This window comes from Falco punctatus, assembly GCF_963210335.1.
Source record: "Falco punctatus genome assembly, chromosome: 7".
Taxonomy (NCBI): domain Eukaryota; kingdom Metazoa; phylum Chordata; class Aves; order Falconiformes; family Falconidae; genus Falco; species Falco punctatus.
The window spans coordinates 68464425-68485294 of record NC_137587.1 but is presented as its reverse complement, the minus strand read 5'-3'; the positions used below and the strand labels follow the sequence as shown (position 1 = coordinate 68485294).

At 40.9% G+C, this 20870-nt stretch overlaps 1 protein-coding gene across 4 annotated transcripts in view; it reads right to left on the bottom strand.

Moving 5' to 3' along the window:
- The window catches only part of MAP2K5 (mitogen-activated protein kinase kinase 5), a 140109-nt gene that overhangs the window by 65902 nt on the left and 53337 nt on the right, over positions 1-20870 (bottom strand). For 2 of the 4 annotated variants that reach the window (XM_080396970.1, XM_080396971.1), the window contains exons 12-15: positions 17577-17638; positions 11041-11089; positions 3644-3717; positions 2664-2714 (exon numbers count right to left, since the gene is read on the bottom strand). In XM_080396970.1, coding sequence (XP_080253096.1) covers positions 2664-2714; positions 3644-3717; positions 11041-11089; positions 17577-17638 — 236 coding nt within the window. The remainder of the gene's footprint in view (positions 1-2663; positions 2715-3643; positions 3718-11040; positions 11090-17576; positions 17639-20870) is intronic. The other 2 variants (XM_080396972.1, XM_080396973.1) reach the window with 1 other exon arrangement.

The window sequence follows — 20870 nt, the reverse complement described above, 5'->3', positions numbered from 1 at the left end:
GATAGCCTTCCACAACTGCCATAACCTAAAAAAAACACCCACCCCAGAATGTAACTGGCACAAAATCTTCTTGACTGAGCCTCGTTTATTTTGAGCTGAACGGTGACCCAAAAATCTTATTTTTTTTTTTTTATAGTTCATTAAGGCAAGCCTTCATTAAGTACAGTTAGCCTATCACATCTCAGCGATGTTTGTAACAGCATCATATAGGGATACGATTTTTAAGCATCCTTTTATACTGACAAAGACCCTCATAAAGATGCAGATATGCAGCCAAAACCATACACTGATAGATACATCTGGCTTTGGAACATGGTACCGGCTATCCTGGCCAGGCATGTTTCTGACCAGCAGACACCACACCGATGGCAAGACGGAAACACCCGCAGATCATCTCAGTGCAGGGGAGACCCCGGCCTCTCCCGAGCTGCCAAAGCAGATGCATAATTCACACCGAGCAATATTAAATTGGTTATTCTTCTGTTATAACAGCTCAAGCTTTGCACAGCAACTTATATCTAGAAATTATGTACTCACAGAAGATGGTGGCAAATAAATAATTTGCACGTTTAAACAAAAAGTCTAGTCACATGAATTTAAAGAGTATGGAAAAGAAGATGAAAATCAGAGTAACGCATGCATAAAGTGTGCAATATGGAGAGCATCCTAAAGATATACAGTTCAAAAATATTTTCTCTTCATTTCCACAGCTGGTTACTTTTTTAAACCAAAATCTTTTTCTATATAGAGTGGTGATAAAACGATTTCACAGAAAATGTATTCTTGTTGGGAATTCTAATTTCTCAATCAAAAAGCTTTTTTGCTTATTTCAAACAGCAATCTCAAATTTTTTTAATGATTTCAAATTCACTCAGTCTGCCAAGCAGCCAAGCCAAAGCTTATGACTTCCTTGATTTTTTGAGGACTTGACTATAAATCTTATGACGACAAATGACTCATTCAGCAAGAAAAACAATTTTAACACAAGAAATCAGTACATTTTAGCTTAAACTTTTCTTTTTCAATTAACAGATGAATATATCACATTTGTCCATAAACAATAGGAAAGAAAAAAAAAGTAATTTATTTAATGTACACCTGGGAAAGAGAACAGTAATCTTGATTTGTACACTAGAAGCATAATACAATTTAATTCTCAGACCTGCTTAAGACAACTCTTAAGAGTAACAGCTGAGTTGGAAAAGTTGATTAATCTGAAGCTGTTTATTTGCCTGAATTACTATATTCCATTTCTTTTAGAAAATGGAGGCACAGAAATCAGCAGGCTTTCCAGTGAAAGTGGTAATAGACAAGACCAGATTTTTTTCTCTTTTTTTTTTTTAATAAACATTTTTCTGCACATAATATTCTGATGACAGAGGATAGCCCAAGTCTTTCTAGGATGGTGACATGAGTGTTTCAGAAGCCACATAACGAGTATACCTTGACTAGAAAAGCACTTAGCAAATAAATGGGCACGCTTTGGTCTGCCTTCTTCTTTCAACAAAGTAAGAAAAAATACCTGAAAGCGATTAAAGGTCATGGATTTCTCTCTCCTATTTTCTGAGGTTTGAAAAACACAAGTATCACCCACTTCGTATTGTTCACACTTTCTTTTTTTTTAAACAAGCTGAACATTTTTTTTCCCTCTTTAATATTACAATGTAAGTACTTTGCTAAAATAATTTTAATGGCCAAAAATAAAAGACAACAGTTAATATACCGCTCTAAACTGAAGCATTTAAGTTTTCACATCTGTTAAATGGAAAACTAGAATTAATCCCATTGATCTAATGGAAAAGATGGGCTAACTTTTGTGGTTTGCTTTCAGACTGGCTCTTGTCACCATATTAATCTCAACGACACGAACGCCACATCCAGTGTCAGGTCAGCTAGAGCTGCTAAACCCAAACCTCACACCCCAGCTACCCGCAGCAGCGTTCTCCCAAATGATACATCTCTAGCGATGTGTTACTTTGATCTAAAAATGATGTGAATTTTTTGCTTTAACGTACAGAAACAGGACAACAATAGTCTCATTGTAACACGCACTGACTAAAATTTATATAGAGAAGTGAAACGTACTGGTGACTTAACGTATGAACATTACACAATGTGCAATTTAATACCCTAATATTATTAGTCCAAATATTTTTAGCTTCACATGGGAAGTGTTTAGGTGTCGAGAAGCCAGTGAGATGCTGCTCAGGTTTAAATGCTTTGCTGAACTGCAGGCTGGAAGCAGTGCTTCCCAACCCACGGACAGCACCGGACTGCCAGCCGTCTGCAAAGAGCCACAGACTATCCACGGAAAAGTGTTCCATAAACGTGAAACCCAACTCTCTTCTTTGTTCCCGCTTGTTACAAGGCAGTAAAGGCAACTAAAAATACATGAAAGAAACACTTTTCCAGCATTACTGTCCCCTATCAGCAAGAAGGGCAGCTGCCACTGAGCTGGTAGGTGAGCACAGACGGGAAGGGAGCGGGTCTGCAGGGAGCGAACGGGAGCTGTTTCATGGCATCCGCAATCACGGCAGAGCTTATGCCAGGGACAGGGAGAGATGAACTTTGAGAACTGATTTAGAACATATCCCGCATTACACAGAAGATGACTGCGAACAAATACTTCTATTTAAATGTTATTCCTGCATAAATCCACTTACCGCCATATAAGCATTTGTTCCAACATACGTCTTGGCTATAGAATTCACCAGCTATCAGACAAAACAGTCTGTTAGAACAATATAAAGATAATGTGGAAATAAAATGGGCAATTATTCCTCATTTAACCTACAATCATCATTCCTATAAATCAACTAAAAATTATGTAAAAGGGAACAAATTTATCTGCAAAGGCATTAAAAATGATTAAATCTCTCTTTTGTTCGGAATGAGAGTTCCAATTTAAACAAGCACTGCATTACAGTTTATGGCAGATAACCTTAAACAATTCTGTTAAACAGGATGCTTATCGCTTTAGTACCCCAAACTAGTCTGATATAAAAAGTCAATTTGAAGTAGGATTGAACACACTCATTTTTCAGTCAGCTGGCTCAAGATGTGAATAAAGCCACATTCATCACTTGAATGCAACGAGCGCTAAATACGCTGGAGGGACAACAGACTCTGACAACTTATAATACAAGGCTGACCTTCTCTTTGGTCCTCGTGTTTGGCTGAGAGTAAAGGTGCTGAAATTCAAATCAACATCACAGCAAGCTCATGGGTCACTATCAGAGAAGTTCTCCAGGGAGGCCCAAAATGGAAATTAATTAAAATTTGTGCTGCACATTGTAAAAGCCCACCACTATTGTTACTCCCAATATTAATTTTTATTGTGGGCCAGTTGGGCTCCCCAGACACATCTCTCGTTCTGCCCTCCCTTTTGTCTGGCCAAAACGCTTTCATATCAAAGCTGCATATCAATGAAGTTTGCTATTCGTAAGTAGTAATTACAATATCAGCAGTTTTTACTGTCATTAAACAATGAACAATCATATTCAGATGAAGAAAAGTCGCCCAGAGATTAAAAATGAATAGGGCTCTCCCAGAAGAGGGGAGCTTGCTGTGGGGCTGTTTGTCTGGCAGCCAGGTGATTTTGACATTAGAAAGAGAGCGGGCAGAGATCTAGAGGGGCAATTACCTGTGTGCTAACCCCAAAGTCACACAGCTTCACCTGGCCTCGCGTGTTCACCAACATATTAGACGGCTTCACATCTGTCGAGGGAACAAAACTACATTATATTATCCTAGATACTCATCGTCTACACGGAGATCGTTACGAATATTGGTACGATAGATTTTAATAGGAAATACTTCAAAGATATATTTCAAATGCAATCTCTGGTTTGTGACAGACAGTAGCACAGATGACATTATATCTGCACCTCTCACATACTAATAATCCATGTTATTAAATCTGCAGGTGACACCAATCTGGGAGGGACGGCAAGTGCACTGGAGGACAGGACCTAGAATTCAAAGTGATCTTGCCAAACTGGAAAATGAGACTGAAAAAATAAGATGAAATTCAACAGGGACAAATGGAAGCACTGCATTTAGACAGGGATTAATCAACTGCATAAATATAGGATTAAACAGCTGCCTGGAGTGTAGGCTGGAGCAGGTCTGCAAAAAAGGATCTGTAGATTATGGCATGGAGCGGAAATAACAGAGCGGGAGCAAACCCTGGACAATTTAAGAACTAGCCAAAAGCAGCCGTGCAAACAGTAAAGCCTGTTTTCATATCAAGGGATAGCTGGGCTGACCTTCTAAGGTTCATCCCAGCCCTGTGACTTTGTACTCTAACACTGCAATTAACCCTGCCTCCCTCTTCTCCAGCAGCCCTCACTTAATTCCACATAGTGACAAGAGCAGAATTTAATATTCTATAAAAACTACAAATACAAAGCATCCCATACAAACACCTGTATACAGGAACACAGTCAAAACACAAAACATACAAGCACATTTCCAGCCTCCTCCTGCTACAAGAACACATTCAGTGCAGCTTTGCTCCCCGGCACATCATTATTCAAAGCTACTGGCTTCCACCTCCATGGCTTCTGCTGCATAAAACTGCTTCGATCTCATGGTTTCAGAGCTTTTACAGAGGTTAACCGCCAGCAACGCCTTAAAATGATTACTAATCCCGCCCCAGCAAATAAAACATCAACGTACATCATAAAGCCAGATTGTCAGCACAAAGATCTAAACGCTGACCCCCTCTGATGCCAAAAGAGGTTGGTGTGCTTCTGCTGCGTACTGTAAAGTTGGTGTGTGAATGAACTGCTGATCATCCAGCCTGACTGTAGTGCAGGAAACATCGAGCATCTTTTCTGTTCCAGGGATGCCAGTCGGAAAGCATAATGTGCACGTTATGGCCTGGCTTAAACTTGGGAAGATTAGAGCACAGTGGCTTTGCCTAATCACTGCTTTCTTCTGTCAAAATGGATTAAAAGCAATAGCTTGTATCTTTGCCTTCTTTAAAAGTGAACACTAGTTGGGTGCAGATGGATGAAACCCAACTAGAAAAGAACCTAATTTTGTTTATCATTAAGTTTGCCTTTGTTTAGCAGATGTTTTCTGGTACCACAGTAGCTTGCTTAATTCGTCTCTGTAATGTAGAAATGTATAACCTCAATTAACAAGCTGATGAAATGCTTTCCTATATTTGAGCTAAAAATCCAGTTCAAAAAAGGGGAGAGTTCAACAGTAGGTTATATACTTTAAGTGGAATCTGTACATTTTATTTTGTACAACAATACTACTGCTATATTTTGCAATTTCCCCCCCCCCAAAGTCAAAAGAAAAAAGAGAGTCATGAGCATCTCCATCGTGCTACAGCACCGACAGGCTTCAGTCTGCCTACCTGGATCCCCATTTCATCTCTAGGAATTCAATCCACGTGCTGTATTTTTGATGGATTTTTTACCTACTCCCCAGCCTCAGGTGGTAAGACAAAACACAGCTACAGAGCAATCCACGCACTCACAAAATCTCTCATACACTTCCCAACAACATTTCAGGAATATGTTTTCCAACTGAAACTTCAGGGAGACTCAAATATTTGCTTGTGGCAAGCCACTAAGCAGCACACTCCTCTCTGGCGTTGACCGACTTTGCTAAATCTAACAAGACATGCCGAGTACATCAGCAGGCTCTATCCTGAATCCCGAGAAGAACAATAAGTTGCACAGTAATCCTGTTTAACCTTATTTCTAAAAATATGGCAGCCAATAGAGCTACCTAGTTACTCCGCTTGCGCTGAATAGTAATGAACCAAACAGCAGATGCCATCACACATGCAGAAAACACTGACATTCTTCACCATGGATCCAGCTGTTTACAGTACTAACACTTTTCAAAGAAAACTGCAGTATAACAAGAGGCTCTTGCTTTTAACTGTAAAGGATGTAACAAAAATAATTGATAACCAAGTGGACAAGAGAAACATTTTAGTGCGGTAGGGCTGGAAATAGGTTTGTGGGACCAGGACCAGATCAACAGCATCATTATTGAATGAAGCAAAAATCTTTTCACTCTGAGTGAAGGGTCTGGAAGGTAGAAGGAAGCTCTAAGCTTGAAACACTATGACCTCACAGAAAGGGATGAGGAGACAACAGGCACGTAGCCAAATTTTCTTTCTATAAGATCTCAACCATGTCATGAGTTCTGGATGTCACGTTGTCCTGCTTCTGGATGGTCTCCCAGCGCAGCCCACAAGTCCTTGTTTCTTTAACATAACCCACCAGAGGAACCCACCAGGCCACACCTGTCCCCTGTCCCACCAGGGCTGGCCAGTTCCCACCGAGGAAGAGCCAAGGCTCTGTCCAGCCATCACCTTGTGTCACTGGGGATCTGCAGACCCCATATCCCCTTCCCTACCATGTGGGAGGTGGCAGTAAGTCAGTATCATTAAAAAAACATCTGTCATTCATTAAGCGTTGCTTGATCCTGAAATCCTTCCACAAACAAAACAAAACAAAGAACAAAACCTCAATCAAACAAAAAGAAAATCCTAGAAGAAAAAAAGCAATCAGCAATCAGCCCATTAAGGGAGGGAAGCCTATGCAGGCTGGGGACTCTACTGAGCAAGCTGCAGCCAAACAAGCACTTCTAAGAACAAATACTACCTGTCCTTGCAGCAGATTTTGAATTACACTGCAAGTGGGGGACTTAAGCAAATATTTGCTATGAATTCCAAGGATCACATCGGTTTCCTCAAGAAAAAAGGAAGTGACAATCCCAGATAAAAATGGCACTTCACAAAGTCTCTCATATTGAAAGTGGGGAGAAAAATCACCCAATCAGTAAATTAGCCTTTTTGTTTCATAAAAGGCTTCAGTTAATGGGTTAAACATTTTTTGGTTTTGGAAAACAAATGTGCATAAATAATGTTCTGCACCATCTGCTTGTGATTAATATTACTGTTTAGAAGTAAAAGAATTTAAACAAGAGCCAAAAGGGGTCATTATGCTCCCATTACCAGTGCTTGCTTAATACAAATGATTTCTATGAAACATCATTATAGAGGATGAACAAGTCCTCTTTATGATATATCTGCCTAAGTCGTTTCACCTCTCTGCAAATAAACGGGACCTCCAAGCTCTCACCAGTAAACAGAATTGTCAGAGGTTTCAGCTTTTTGAACACCAGACATTTCAGTCATCTTGTTTTATTGTAAAGCAAACAGATTAATGGTTGTGGGGAAAAAACCCACAGATTTTTTAAAAGCTGTCTCTTGACTTTTTCTGTCTTTTAAAAATATAAAATCGTAATACACCAAGTTCAAGGAAGGCAAGAGATACAAAAGCACAATTTCAGCTGCCAACAGCTCACAGAATGTTACTGTTAAAGTGAAGCTGCTGGAAGAATAAAAATACTTCTTGTTATAACAACCTCATCAGCATGCTTTTTGCAGAGGCCACGATCATTTCTCTTAAATAAGCCTAAGTCGTCCATGAGTTTATGTGTTTAGCTATACATGTATATATACCTATGTATGTATCTGTATACATATACAAGCCCTAGTATTTCTGTTTGTGCTTCCTTGTATGTGGCACCAATGCTGATTATTTGTCACAAAGCTAGAAAGGCTGGGGGTGGGAGGGGAGAGTCAAACATGCTCCTCTGGAGATCTTAGGTGAAATCCTCAGCAAACTGCAGCTACAGCTGAGAACACTCATCGCCTGTACTGCACTAGTGCTCGACCCTACCAACTAGCACTCCACGGCTCCAGCCAAAACAAAGCGGATTTCAATATCCTTCCATGGGAATATCCCGGGGGGGGGGGGGGGGGGGGGGGGAAGAGATGGTGCGAGTGGTGGACAGACCTCCCTTCTGCCACACACAGCCACGGAACCAACCGACAGCCCAGAATGATCTCCAGATCATCAACTCTGCTCAACCTTGCACATCACGAACTAGAAAACACTTCCAAAAATCTGACACAAATTTAAAACCTAGACAGAAACCAAGGTGCTCAAACTGTGCAATATGTACTGGCCCCCAGTACACAGTCATGCATACAAATATAGATCAGTACAATTAAACACAAGTGGGTAACATTTATTTCATACATTTCTTTTAATAAGGAGGTGTGAACAGAGAAAAACACACCAGATAAAATGCATATGGTCTATACTTATTCTTGAACTTAACAGATTTTGGTTTGTCTTTATACAAACTTTGACTTTGTACATGATTAGACTTGTTTAATTGCTAATTCTGTTTTAAATCTAAGTTAATTTCTCATTACCCTTCCATTTCTACTTCTTATCCTCTGGGGAAAAGAGCACACTTATCATTGGGACATTCTCACATCTTCCAAAGAAGTGGTGTAGGTGTTAATCTTATGTTTATGTTTGATGTGGGTGTGATGACTATGACTACAGCTTCGGGTTTATTAACATGCACGGCTATCACCTCATTAGTTGCAAGGTTTGTTTTGAAGTTAAGCTGTAATATTTGCTGAAATGTCTGATCTGGAATAAAAGACTTGCTCATTGTTTGTTTCCTTTGCTTTAATCCGTGCATTTAGTCGCAAACTGTCGTTTGCTGCACTGCCTTACAAAGCTTCTTCACAATGATTGCTTCCCCACCTTTGTTACCATCACGGTGGAGATTCTTGACTTCTTAGCCTACGCGAGCTTCTTGCACGGTCTGCTTCACATGTGACAGCAAGGAAGTCAGGGTTAAATTTTCTTTCGTTTACTTCTGATGCTTTAAAACCAGTAGGCAGCTGACGGAGATACTTTGAGAAACAGGCATCTTCCTTGCATTGTATTACTCTGTACCCGTTTTTAAGATACACAAGTACACACGCATTTTCAGCGTCCTAAAAATGGGTACAGCGTAATACTGAAAACCAACCCCTTGAGGAAACTCTGCTGAACCCTGGAATGCTAGTCATGCCCTCCATGGCATTTTGCAGTGCTGTTATCACCTTGGTCAATCTAGCAGCAGACCAAGGCCAGAAAAATCTGAAGTGTGATGAAAAATCAGTTTCTGCACTTTTCTTTAGATCATAGCAAGGACCGCAGACAATTCATCAAAAACTCAAGAGCTGCTCTTCAATCAAGTCAATGAAACCCATACAGAAGGGGAGATTTTGTTTTACCGGCAAAGCAAAAATCAGACCCAGTTTCCAAATTTACAGCAGAACAACAATAAACTTATAGTTACAGTGTTTATGCCTGACCGCAATGCTCTCTCCAAATCACATTCAGCATGTGGCCAGAATCTTTTAATGAAAAAAAAAAATCTGCTTTTTTTTTTTTGGGTGTTACAGATGTGTGGCAAAGACTGTGTAGCCTATTCAGATGATACCCAGCCCCACATATCGCAGTTACTTTCCTTTTATATTTATTCTGACAATTGCTGTGGCAGCTCTGGCATCTAGACATCTTGCTGCGAGTGGATGGACACGATAAGTCTCTGGATCCAGTAACATTCAGGCTAGTAGGTGAAACGTTTAAACTGTCATCAGAAACGAAGCCTCCTTGGTAACCTGTGTCTGCAACGAGTTGGTCATGGACTCTGGGTTATTCCTGTTCTTTTAATCCAGTGGCAGCCCAGGGTCAACTACACCAGCAGCCTTAGCAATTCACTCACCCTCTAATCGGGGTAACAAAGCCCTTACTCGATCTCTACTCACTCTTCTGGCCACAGCCCGCTTTCTCCCACCCAGGAGAGAGCCTGCGCTCTCACGTCAGAGCAATCTCCCAGGAAGGAGATGGTGTGAGACTGAGGAGGAGTTGAAGCCGATGTCCTGTTGCACAGCCGCTCGCTGGGTCATTACACAAAGGAAAGCTCAACCTCCTCCTCCACTACAAACCCACTCTCCACGAAAGCCTGAGGACAGTCTGAGCCTAAGCTCTAAGGAGGGGCAGGACCTCAATACATACTGGTAATTAGTATTTCCTATTAGCCTGCTCTCCCCACTCAGCGCACAGATCTCCGGATGACTCTCCAGAGGTGCCTGACTCCTTGCGCTGCTCACACGGGGACACGGGGCACCTAACCCAGGCACTGCTCATCGCCTCGCCAGAGCCTCGCACCTACTTCTCAGCCACTCCAAAACTAGGCACCCCAGAAGAAATGGTCTCACCTATTCGGTTTGCAACTTAAAATTTTCTGCGTGTCTCTCTGCTTTACACTTCTCTTTCAATCACAAATGAAGTCGGTTACTGCACACTCCAACTGTGCACGCGGGCTGAGTGAGCAGATGGGTTAAATTAAACAGTATTGTTAGCAACATTAGGAACCAGAGCAGTTACTTTCAGACACTTTAGAAACATTATAAATGTAATGAGTTTCTCCTTTTCTTTCTTCCTTTTTTTTTGGGGGGTGGGGGTGTAGAGGGAAGGGCTTCTTTGTTCTTTAAATAGCATTTCCCACTTTTTCCAGAACTGACATTGTTTTTGAAAGGTCTAGTATATCTGAACTTACTACAACAGACAGATTTCAAAAAATAATGTAGCATTAAAAGCCAGAAATAAATGAGATGTTTAAAAAAAATATAGAATAGTTTCCTGAAAGAGAATAAACAGCAAAACCCCAAAATCGCTTATGTCCAAGCAGGTTTAAAGTTTCTTTAATTATTCATGACCATGTTAGAGGACAGTGGGCTACAATTTTAGAGATCTGAGACTCCAGCAACACTTGTGGCTGTTGTGAGATTTTTGAAGTACATAAGAAAATTCACTATTTATCTTCTACTTTCGATACTAGTCAAACATCTGATTTTCCTTGCCGATTTTCCCACTGGGCATCCGTTTGTTACCCTAAGCATCTAAATCTCTGTAAAATTAACTTCTCTCTGTAGTATTTTTCTTTGCAGGGGAGGAGGGAGGGCAGTAAAAGAGAACACTAGTAAAGTATTTTATCAGAAAATGTGCAGGGCTAATGAGTAAGATTCATTCTGCATTACTCCACTGTAATCGTATCAGATGTTAGTATGGTCTACTGTCTCTGCAGAAAGTATTGTTAAAAGTAACATGGTATTTCATTGGAAAACAGAAAACATCTGTTACTCACCTCTGTGTAAAATCTTTAGACTCCATAAATAGGTAAGGCCTTTCACAACCTGAATTTAAAAGAAAAAGCAACCATGCATATTAAAGATTTCTGGTAAGAAACACCACACACCTCAGCTGGCGTGAGTTATTAAAGACCCAAGTTCCAATGAAGAATGGAGCCAGGACCACGAAAAGGGGAGAATAAGCATCCCTTCCAAACCACTGCAGCACGCAGATGAACCCCTGCTGCAAACCTGCTGTGGACCACATGGCAACAGGTTCTTTAAGAACACACAAATAAGCTTCCTCTCAGGATCTGTATGTTGACGTTAGTTGAGCTTATACTGAATCCCTTTAGGCATTTCAATGTATTTTTAATTCATCTATCTTTGCTGGAGTGTGAAACATCACGAAATACAAAGTGCGTAATGATTTGTCTTCTTGCAACAAAAGCAACCCAGCGACACCGAAGGCCAGAAAACAACAAAATCTCTAACAGCCTCTTCCACGTCACCCTCCCTTTCCCTTTCTTTCCATTTGGTGCATCTGTACTTTTTGCTCCTTTACCTCCCATGCTTTTACTTACATGCAAACGCAGAACATTTCTTCTTGGACTGTACAAACTGTCTCACTCTTCATGCCCAGAGCAGCTGTGGCTGCCCCATCCCTGGCAGTGCCCAAGGCCAGGCTGGACGGGGCTGGGAGCAACCTGGGCTGGTGGAAGGTGTCCCTGCCCACGGCAGGGGGTTGGAACTGGATGGGCTTGAAGGTCCCTTCCAACCCAAACAATTCTCATCTTGCACCAATCACAGATCTTACTGTATTCCATACCCCCAAAAAATACAATTGGAACCCCTAAAACTTAAGAACTGGGGCTGACTTTGGGCATCTTTTTATTCCAGAATTTGCTCCTTCCACTACCTAAGCTGCTAAAGTCAAACTCAAAAACCTGTTACTCCAGTACTGTGTTGGGAGTGCCTTATGTACGAGATGCATTTTAATGAAAATTTGTAGGACATGCATTTGTAGTATGAATGCAAGCATTATCTCCCTAAACAACAACCCATGACACTTCCTTACACAGAATATATACACGTGGCTCTTCCAGAACCAACAAGATCTTCACTGGGTCCAACTGCCACTCTATTTATTTTCCATATAAAAACCGATTATAATAGCCCCAATTTAAACAAGCCGTTCAGTCAACTCCCTAAGAGAGCTGCTGGGTGTTACAAGTTATCGTCTCTGCAGGTTTTGTTTCTGTAAAGTAATTAAACCCCAATACTTCTTGCATTTTTAAGACTGTAATTTTTCCCTTAGATTTACTACTTTCACAAGCCCAGAGAACTAACAAGATTCAACAAATATATTTCCACTACTGCTTACTTTTTACCCAAACCATCTCTGCTGTCTCAGCCAGCTTTTTTAATAGAGCAAATCTTTTTTATAAAGTTTCCATCTATGAGATGACATTTCATTCATTTTACTGAGACACACTCCTTGTGTATCTCCAGAACAATAAAGCATTTCCAACATTTGTGAAGTTGTATGAGATTTTCAGTCAAAACAATTACATTCTTCTCATTGTCCGAGTAGACTGAAATGAAATTACTTCTGTTACAGTGATGAAGCAGAAGTGCTAAAAATATTATACAGTGTGACAGCAGACTGCAGAGTAATCTTCAGCTTTCCTATTGGATTAGAAACTCTTTCAAAAAATTTATTTTGTAACCAAAACCAAAGAATCTGAATCTCTTTTGTAAAGCAAATAATGATTCCAAATCCCCAGTAAATTGCTCTAGGTGGCAATTCTTCAGCATTAAACTCACACTCCATACCCAACAATTACCTGTAAAAAAAAAAGGCCTTAGTCAAATTCTGCATACCCAGTGGCGTGGCCTTGTTCACATTAGTCTTCCAAAAAGCAAAACAGGGTAATTCTACTTACACAGCATTTTGACATAAGAAGGGGAAAAAAAAAAAAGTATTGATGCAAAAATAAATAGAGGTGATGCAACATTCCAGGCTTCCTCCAATGGTGAGAGTGGTTTTGAGAATAGTAAGCCTCTTTGATTATTAAACATATATTTAGACTATTTAAAATCTTCAAAACCATTATAAAATAATTTATTTTAAAGCATGTATTCATAGACAAAAGGAAATATTTCCTACAGAAAAAAAAGATAACGGCTGTGAGTTATTAAACACCTTTATTATGGAACATGTGCTGAATAAGCAGTTATAAACGACACAGTATTAAACAAACTCCCACATTCAGATTCTCTCAGTGTCAGTGTACAAAGAATAAAAGGAGTTTTACCCTTTATCCTGGGCTGCAAATATGTGCACAGGAGCCCCCCAAATGGACTAACCTAGTGTAAAGTACTATTATTCACTTACCTTACATTTGCCTATTAGGGAAGGGCTCTTAAGTATTAAATATTATTCTAAAATGGTGCTGGAAGAGAGTATCTTTTGATTGAATATCTAGCAGGAATTATTGGTATTCAGTAAAGTAGGTTTTACAACAATGACTTGACAAAGCCTTGACACAAAAAGTACTTCTACCTGCTGTCAATCACTCACTCTCTTGACAGTTCAAGTGCACATCCTTTCAGGGAGAACTTCAATCAACATTAGCACTCAAAATACACTGCACAATGTCACTGCTTCAGAAATTGAAGTGAAAATAAATGCGTGAAGTGGCAAGCAAAGGCAGAACAGGTTTTACATTGGCAGACCCAAATAACTACACATCCGTATGAAAAAAGGACTGACCACATCATCATTTTGGGGTTCCCAAGATAAGACTTTTCCTTTGGAAAAACACACAAGCCCTTCACACAATCAAAGAACACAAGGAAGAAGAGAGATTTCCCCTTCTTGTTAACACTCTCTCATACAGGCAACTGGGATGAATTTTACAAAGTCAGAGATCCCTCCAGTTTCTTGGGGACCCAAGTCTCAGCGGACTCTACCTCTCTCTTACCACTTTACCCTGCCCCCGAAAAACCAATGCTTCTCCCCAGGCATTGGCAAATGCTTTCCTCCTTTAAGGATATCTTTTCACTGCCTTGCTTTATTTTCAGCATTCTGCCTTTCAGCCTCAAACCTTCCTCCCCACCCTTTACTCCTCAAAAAAGGAACGAGGAGAGAAGCACAATCACAGTCGGCAACACATTTCTACTATTTCAGCTTGAAAGCCGACTGTCCATCACAATTAATGGTGATCACTTTTTCAATGGGAAACGGCTAACAAGAATGCAAAAGAACGCCACGACGTACAGACTACATATATGCCACACAGCTGTGTGATATCCAGTCTACTTCTGAGCGGACAAGGGTTCACATCAGAAGAAAATACAGCAGCAGTCGCTATCATCAGAAAATGATTGATTGTTGCAGCAGACAAAGCTCTCCTCTGGTTCCTGCCAAATCATGGGAAAGTCTGGTTGGGAGGGGAGTGGATGAGGAAGCAAGTACCATTCGTGCCCGTTCAGCCATGCACTGCGGGTACCCGGTAAGTATTCATAGCAGGGTTTCAAGGAAACAAGTAGCAACCTAGTCCTGTCCTTCTGGCTAGAGAAAGTCAGGGTTGTCAAGAAAGGGATGTCTCTCAGGTAGTTCAGCCCCAGCCTGCGGAGATCAAAGAGTGCAAGGAAATGACCTTGAGTACAACTCGGTGTTTAATTGAGCAAGCGGAGCGCAGGGGCAACGTGCTCCCTTTGCCACGTTGTGTTGAGCAGACACACATCTTGTTCCAGAGCAGCTGGAATTTCCTGCACCTTTTGTGCTCATTGCTGTGAGTAGGACGATCGGTTTTAAGGGTTGTCAGTCCACCGTTTTTATGATGATAAAATTTGTGTAAGAAGAAAGGAAGCAAGAAAATCATCAAGTCGGAGCGAGAGGGATGCAGGGATGCTGCTAAATGTCTATACTGCCTGCACCATTTTCCTCTAGAAATGGTTTCACTTAAAAACTTCTACAAATATAACAAAAGGGTACTCTAATTAACAGATGTGCAGGTCACACATATTATTAAGCAGCTTCAATAGACTAACACATTGTACATGTCTCAGGAGAATAAAAGACAAATGACTCTGTGTACGTAGTGCAAGGAAGGTAGGAAGAAAACATACAGACTGGAGAAAAAAAAAAAAAAAAAAAGACTATGGAAGCTCCAGCTTTTGTCTACAAAATCCATCCATGTGAGCTCCAGCTTTTGTTTGACATTCTCCTTCTCATCAGTACATGAACAGAAATCCTCCAGGCTTTGGGTAATCTTCCCAAGCTGTTCAGGGTGGGGATTATGGTGTCTGTGTACAGTACTTGGCAAAAAGGTGCCCCAACCCACAAAACGGGCTGCTGGGCTCTACCGAAACGTCAGAGACCGAGATGCAGGGTAGCCATTTGTGAAGGCTTAAAGGAGCCATTCCTGCTGCCGCTGATAAATTCTAGAGAAAACAAAGGTTTCACTGCCTCTTTCCAACAAGTCTACTCTGCCAACTGAGCAAAAAATCAGCACCAGAGCAGAGGAAGCTGCCAGGGCTGGTTCAGCCTCAGCGCACACCTTCTGTTACAGAGAAGCAGGAGAAAGGGGTGAGCTCCTTCTAAGAAGGTACCCACTTCTTTGTTCACCTCCTCAGTGACCCCCTGCACTGCAGTGGGCACAGCACAGGTTGCTAAAGCAGCAAATAAAATAACTAGAAACAGCTCACCGTCCATGTCAGGGAGTCATGCTCACTAACTAACAGATTTGTAAAGAGGTGACCCTGCAGGTGAACAAAAAAAAAAAAAAAAAAAAAAGTCAAGACATAAAAGATGGGGCTGAAGCACCACCATTATGGATAAGTGAAAAACTGGAAGAGAACCTCTGCAGAATACCAAGCCAGGTGGGCCAGGGAGGATGGTGAAGAGAAGAGACAAAAGCAGGTAAGGAAATGATAAGGAAAGTTAGCGTGGCTGTATTAAGTACACAAACATGAAGTGAGATAAGGAAAAGGAGAAGGGATAAGCAGCTGAAAAAATGCTTGAAGGCCCATCCCGGTATTGTTACACTATACGCATGCTACTTCGCATCAGGAATATGAGGACACCATCAGCAACTTGCATTGCTCCATAGGGAAGAAGAGATGAAACGTTTTTACTCTGAACTAAAGGTGAAAAGCATTCAGATTCCACGAGAAACTGCTAGGCTATATAATGAGCAGATTTGAAGCTACTTAGAGGAAACAGCATCAGAGAAGGATGTTCATCACCCTGGGCAGGCCACACAAATTAAGAGGAAAGTAGAGCTGTGAATTACAATGAACAGAGACTAAATAGCTGCCTGTGTTGGATTAAAGGATTTAAATTGTCAGCTTGATGTATAATGAATGTGAAAACCCAGCACTTAATTAAATGGCACATGATAGAATAACTTTGTTATGCTTTAAAGTGCTTAAGTTATCAAAGTATTCCTTATATTTAGCAATTGTTTAGCAGTATCTCTCTCCCCTGTGAGATCCACTAAGACACTGGTCATTTACCCTGCATTCAGCTGCGCCAAAACATGGGTTTTCACAAACCCCCCATTCCCCACTTTTTGTTGTTGTTCTTTAATTTGAGTTTTCAGTCATGGCTAGTGAATTTCTAGCAATGCAGCCACTGAATGCTGCTGAGAGACAATGATGGGCTACCAGGTGTTCTAAGGATCCCACTGTCAACTCCTGCTACAACAAAGCGAGTAGAAATTGGGGACTGATAGTTCTTCCCAGATCACAGACCACGTCCCTGCTCATCACCCCTAAAATGACTATTGGCTCTTCGACTATGACTGCTCACGTGGGAAGGGTGCCAGCACAGGGGGGAGATGGCAGCCTGGCCCCCAGCAGCCTCTCTCAAGCCTGGCTTGTGCCAAATACAAACTTCAGCCTCCTCATCTGCCTTAAGAAGGGAAAGACAGAAAATGTGTTCTGCCATTGCGTTTTGGTCACAGGAATGGACTTATGTTTTTCAACCTGTGAAGCAAACCTAATGGAGTTACTTTGTACAGAATAAGGACAGTTAGTATGGAAATAATACACAAAAATCAGCAGAAGCAGCAGACGAGGGATCACCGTAAGGGCTAGTACGGGGCTTCTGAATCAGTTTTTGAAGGAACCATGTAGCACAGAAAGACTTAAAGGCTAAATAAAGGTGATTAAGCAGACTGCTCCATTCTGTAAGAGTCAATACAAAGAAACAAGACCACACAGTTCTCCAGCAAATTCTCGATTTCTGGGGTTTTTTTTCTTATCCCATTCAATTTATCACATCCTTTTAAATTTCTTGAGCCTCCGGCAACGCATGTGTTGGCTATTCAAAAGGAAAGCTTCCTTAACCCCGGTGTCTTTGAGCACACAGAATGGTTAGGAAGAACAGGAGATAAGAAGGACCCTCCCTTTCACAAAGCCACAATGAAGAGACAGACTCTGGGGATAACTCGGTGTCCCAAGGGGGCACATGAGCACTCAAATCTCAAATGTGTTACGTACACAATCAAAAACTGCAAGACAAAAAGAAAAAAGTACTTACAGCTACTGCTATTCTTCCGAGTACGTGTTCTGGAATTTTTCTATAAACATCCAAAGAACCCCCTGCAGGGATAAACAAAACGTGCTTAGGTAATACAAAATGAAATACTGCCCTAGATTTGAAGTCCCAAGGGTTTTCTAGTCCTTGCTTATTAATAAAAAAAAGCATCGACGATGTAACAATAACTGTGTCAGAAATAACTGACCTTAAAAATCTACCAAACTCTGAATAAACATATGAATCAGGTCTCCTTTCACCCACACTACTTATTTTTGCTTGCAGCATTAATACTTAAATTCCTGTGACAAGACCTCCCCATCACAGGGCAAAATACCAAAATTGGAGAACTCACAACCACCAGGCTTCGAGTAACTTCTTGGGAATAATGAAATCACCCCAAAAAGGAACAGTGGGCTTGAAAGTCTGAAGTATCCTAACTCTTGTCCCAAAACCTGGTGCTAACGTGGTATCTGACACAATGCTTATACACATGTTTGAAGCTGCTTCCTCCTGATGACCAAACCAGTGAAAGCTGGGCTGAGCATTGCAGTCTGTGTCCACGCTGATATCTGTAAATGAAAGACCAGAAGCTCCTAGGCAAGCAGATGAGTTTTGCCAGTAATCTCCAGTATGGCACACAACTTGCTACCTAGCATAACCCTGTCCAGCCAGCATCATACATTCATGGAGAAAGGAGAAAAGAAAGAAGTCCCTCTAACAGCCCTATGGACATTCCCAAGGGACAGGGAAGGACTGTTTCCCTTATCTTCTGCAAAGCAGATTCGTGACCAAACCAGCGTTCAAAATGTTCCTAGGGTAAGAAAGTAAATTTAAAATTGAGAATTGAAAATATCCAAGTAGAACAGTAAAAAAAAATAAAACGGACAAGCAAATTACAGGCAGAACATATTACCGCTAGCTTGCAAGAGCGTGTTGTCTTATTCAAAGCTCGAGGTTCTCGGAAGCGCTCAACACTGATCTAACTGTGCTGTCAGTGTAGCGTATCGATTTTACTGATGACACCACTGGGAAAAGAGTTAGGCCAATACCAAGCAATAAAGAAACCTACACTTTGTACTTTGCTTATGGTTCAGTTTTTAAAAACAAACCCCATTCATTCTGCAATGCTGCAATCCAAAGAAGTCACAAGGTCCTTATTCTAGTCTTCAGCCTTAATTATACAGTGGTTCTTACTTGCATTTAACTTCTTATTCTCATGATTGGGGTTTGTAGTGGTAGTTGTTGGGTTTTCCCTCCACGTCACCTCTACTGTCAGAAATACAGTATAAGTTTGTCTTCACTAATGTTGCTCTGATTCCAGGTCACTGAAACTACTATTCGTTCATTAAGGTTAATTTTTCAGCTTAGCCTGTGGATTATAATGTCTCTCAGTTTAAAAGTAAATGTAAGTACCATGTAATGGAAATAAGAGGATGTAGATCCATGGATACCTACAGCTCATTACAAAGGCAAAACAGAAGGCAATCATGTGGTAGGTAGTTCCTGTCAATGCTTGTAACATATCCTTCAGTTTTGGACAAAACACCTATCTTCATGCACCAAATTGCTAAATCTCACTACTACAGATGTCATTAAAGGTAGTGCTGTTTGAAAAACGAAGGAAAGTATCTTTTTGCAAACAAGAGGGGAAATCTGCCATTCTTCTATGGAGAAAAAATTCTGTAGTGGGCATCATTTCCAAGCCCAAACACCACCAGCTCCCGTATCTACGTGGAGACACCTAGGCAGAGTCTGATAACCTGCACCTCTCTCTGCTTTTAAGGGGAGTTTAGCAGGTGTTCAGCAGTTTCAAGGAAAAGAGGCAACAACATAAGTAAAAGCCAATACTGCATCTCACCACCTTTATTTAGAACATCATTTTTATTCTAAATATGAAAGAACAAAGATTAGAAAGCCTCATTTCACATCTCTGTTGCTCCTTAAGATCAATCAGTAGGTGGGAGGGTGATCCAGGTCAGTTTAACCTCAGGGTTTTGATCTTTGCCAACTTGGCTTTTTCCTGCTTGCAGGTGCCAAGAAAGAATATGGTACTACACGTGCACCTTCTCCCTACTTGTGTCCCTACGTCATGAGTATCCCCAAAGACTCAGATCCACCTGTAGCTAGGTAATTCATAAAGAAAATACCTGTGTTTTGTAACAGGGTACAGGATACAACTAGGAAAACAGAGTCATGGGAAATGGACTCAGGAAATATTACAAACTGGCCTAAGACAGCCAAAAGGGCTAAAGATTTGTCGAGGTTAGAGCTGTTCATCTACAGGATTAGAAAGTGGGGTTTTTTCTTTTATCTTTATCTGCATCCTTACGCATCAAAATTAAAGGGCTTGGAGAACAATGGCAAGGTCCCTTTATTTGCATTTTGTTCTTCCTTTAAATGATTGCTGTTGCTTTCTGCCAGAAGGAGTGCACAACATGAGGCAGACCAGAGGTCATCTCCAGTATAATTCCAAGTAATTTGTGCATGGTCAGTAAACACCATCGTTGTGCAACATGATGAGGAATGAATACCCTAAAGGCTCAAATATTTTCAAACAAGAATTCAGAGCTGCGAGCACTTATGTCCACTGTTTTTAAAAATCTCTGAATTAATAGCAGCATACATACTCTAGGCAGCTGCATGTTTTGGCATGAGCAGATGATTCCTTACTGCATGTGACTACTGCTTAACACAGGCTTGCAAGTCTGAGCGCAACTGCAAGGACAGAACAGAGAAACGGCTAATAGTTACACAGCATGACAGCAGCCAAGAATTTAACTTGTGAGCTTTGTCGAATAAATGAAATACGTTTTTGTCAAATATGGAAAATCTGAGAGACTACTCATACTTGGAAATCAGGCAAAGTGATCAGTGGGACAGAGGTAGTATGTGTAAAAAGAGAGACCTAACAGTAATAACAGACCGTTTTAACAGGGAGAAAACAAAATGCACCGCAAAACCCTACAGGGCTTTATCCGTGGTCCCTATCAGAAAGAAAGAAGCCACTCAACGATGCTTAATGGTACACATTTGGCTTTGGAAATTTTTCCTGCCAGAAAGCCTCCCCTCTACAGTAAATTATTTGCGAGATCCTTACTTTTTATATCCAGCTTAACTGAACCTTCGTGAAAAACCTGGATAGGGCATAAAATGCTGGCTCATAAGGAAATCCTTGAGAGAGTAATAGACTACTGGTTGTAACAGCAATGTGATGTTTAAAGTCGAACGCTGTGAAGAGGCTTCTTGCGCACAAGACACAAGGGGACTGCATCTGTCATGAGACACACTCTCAGA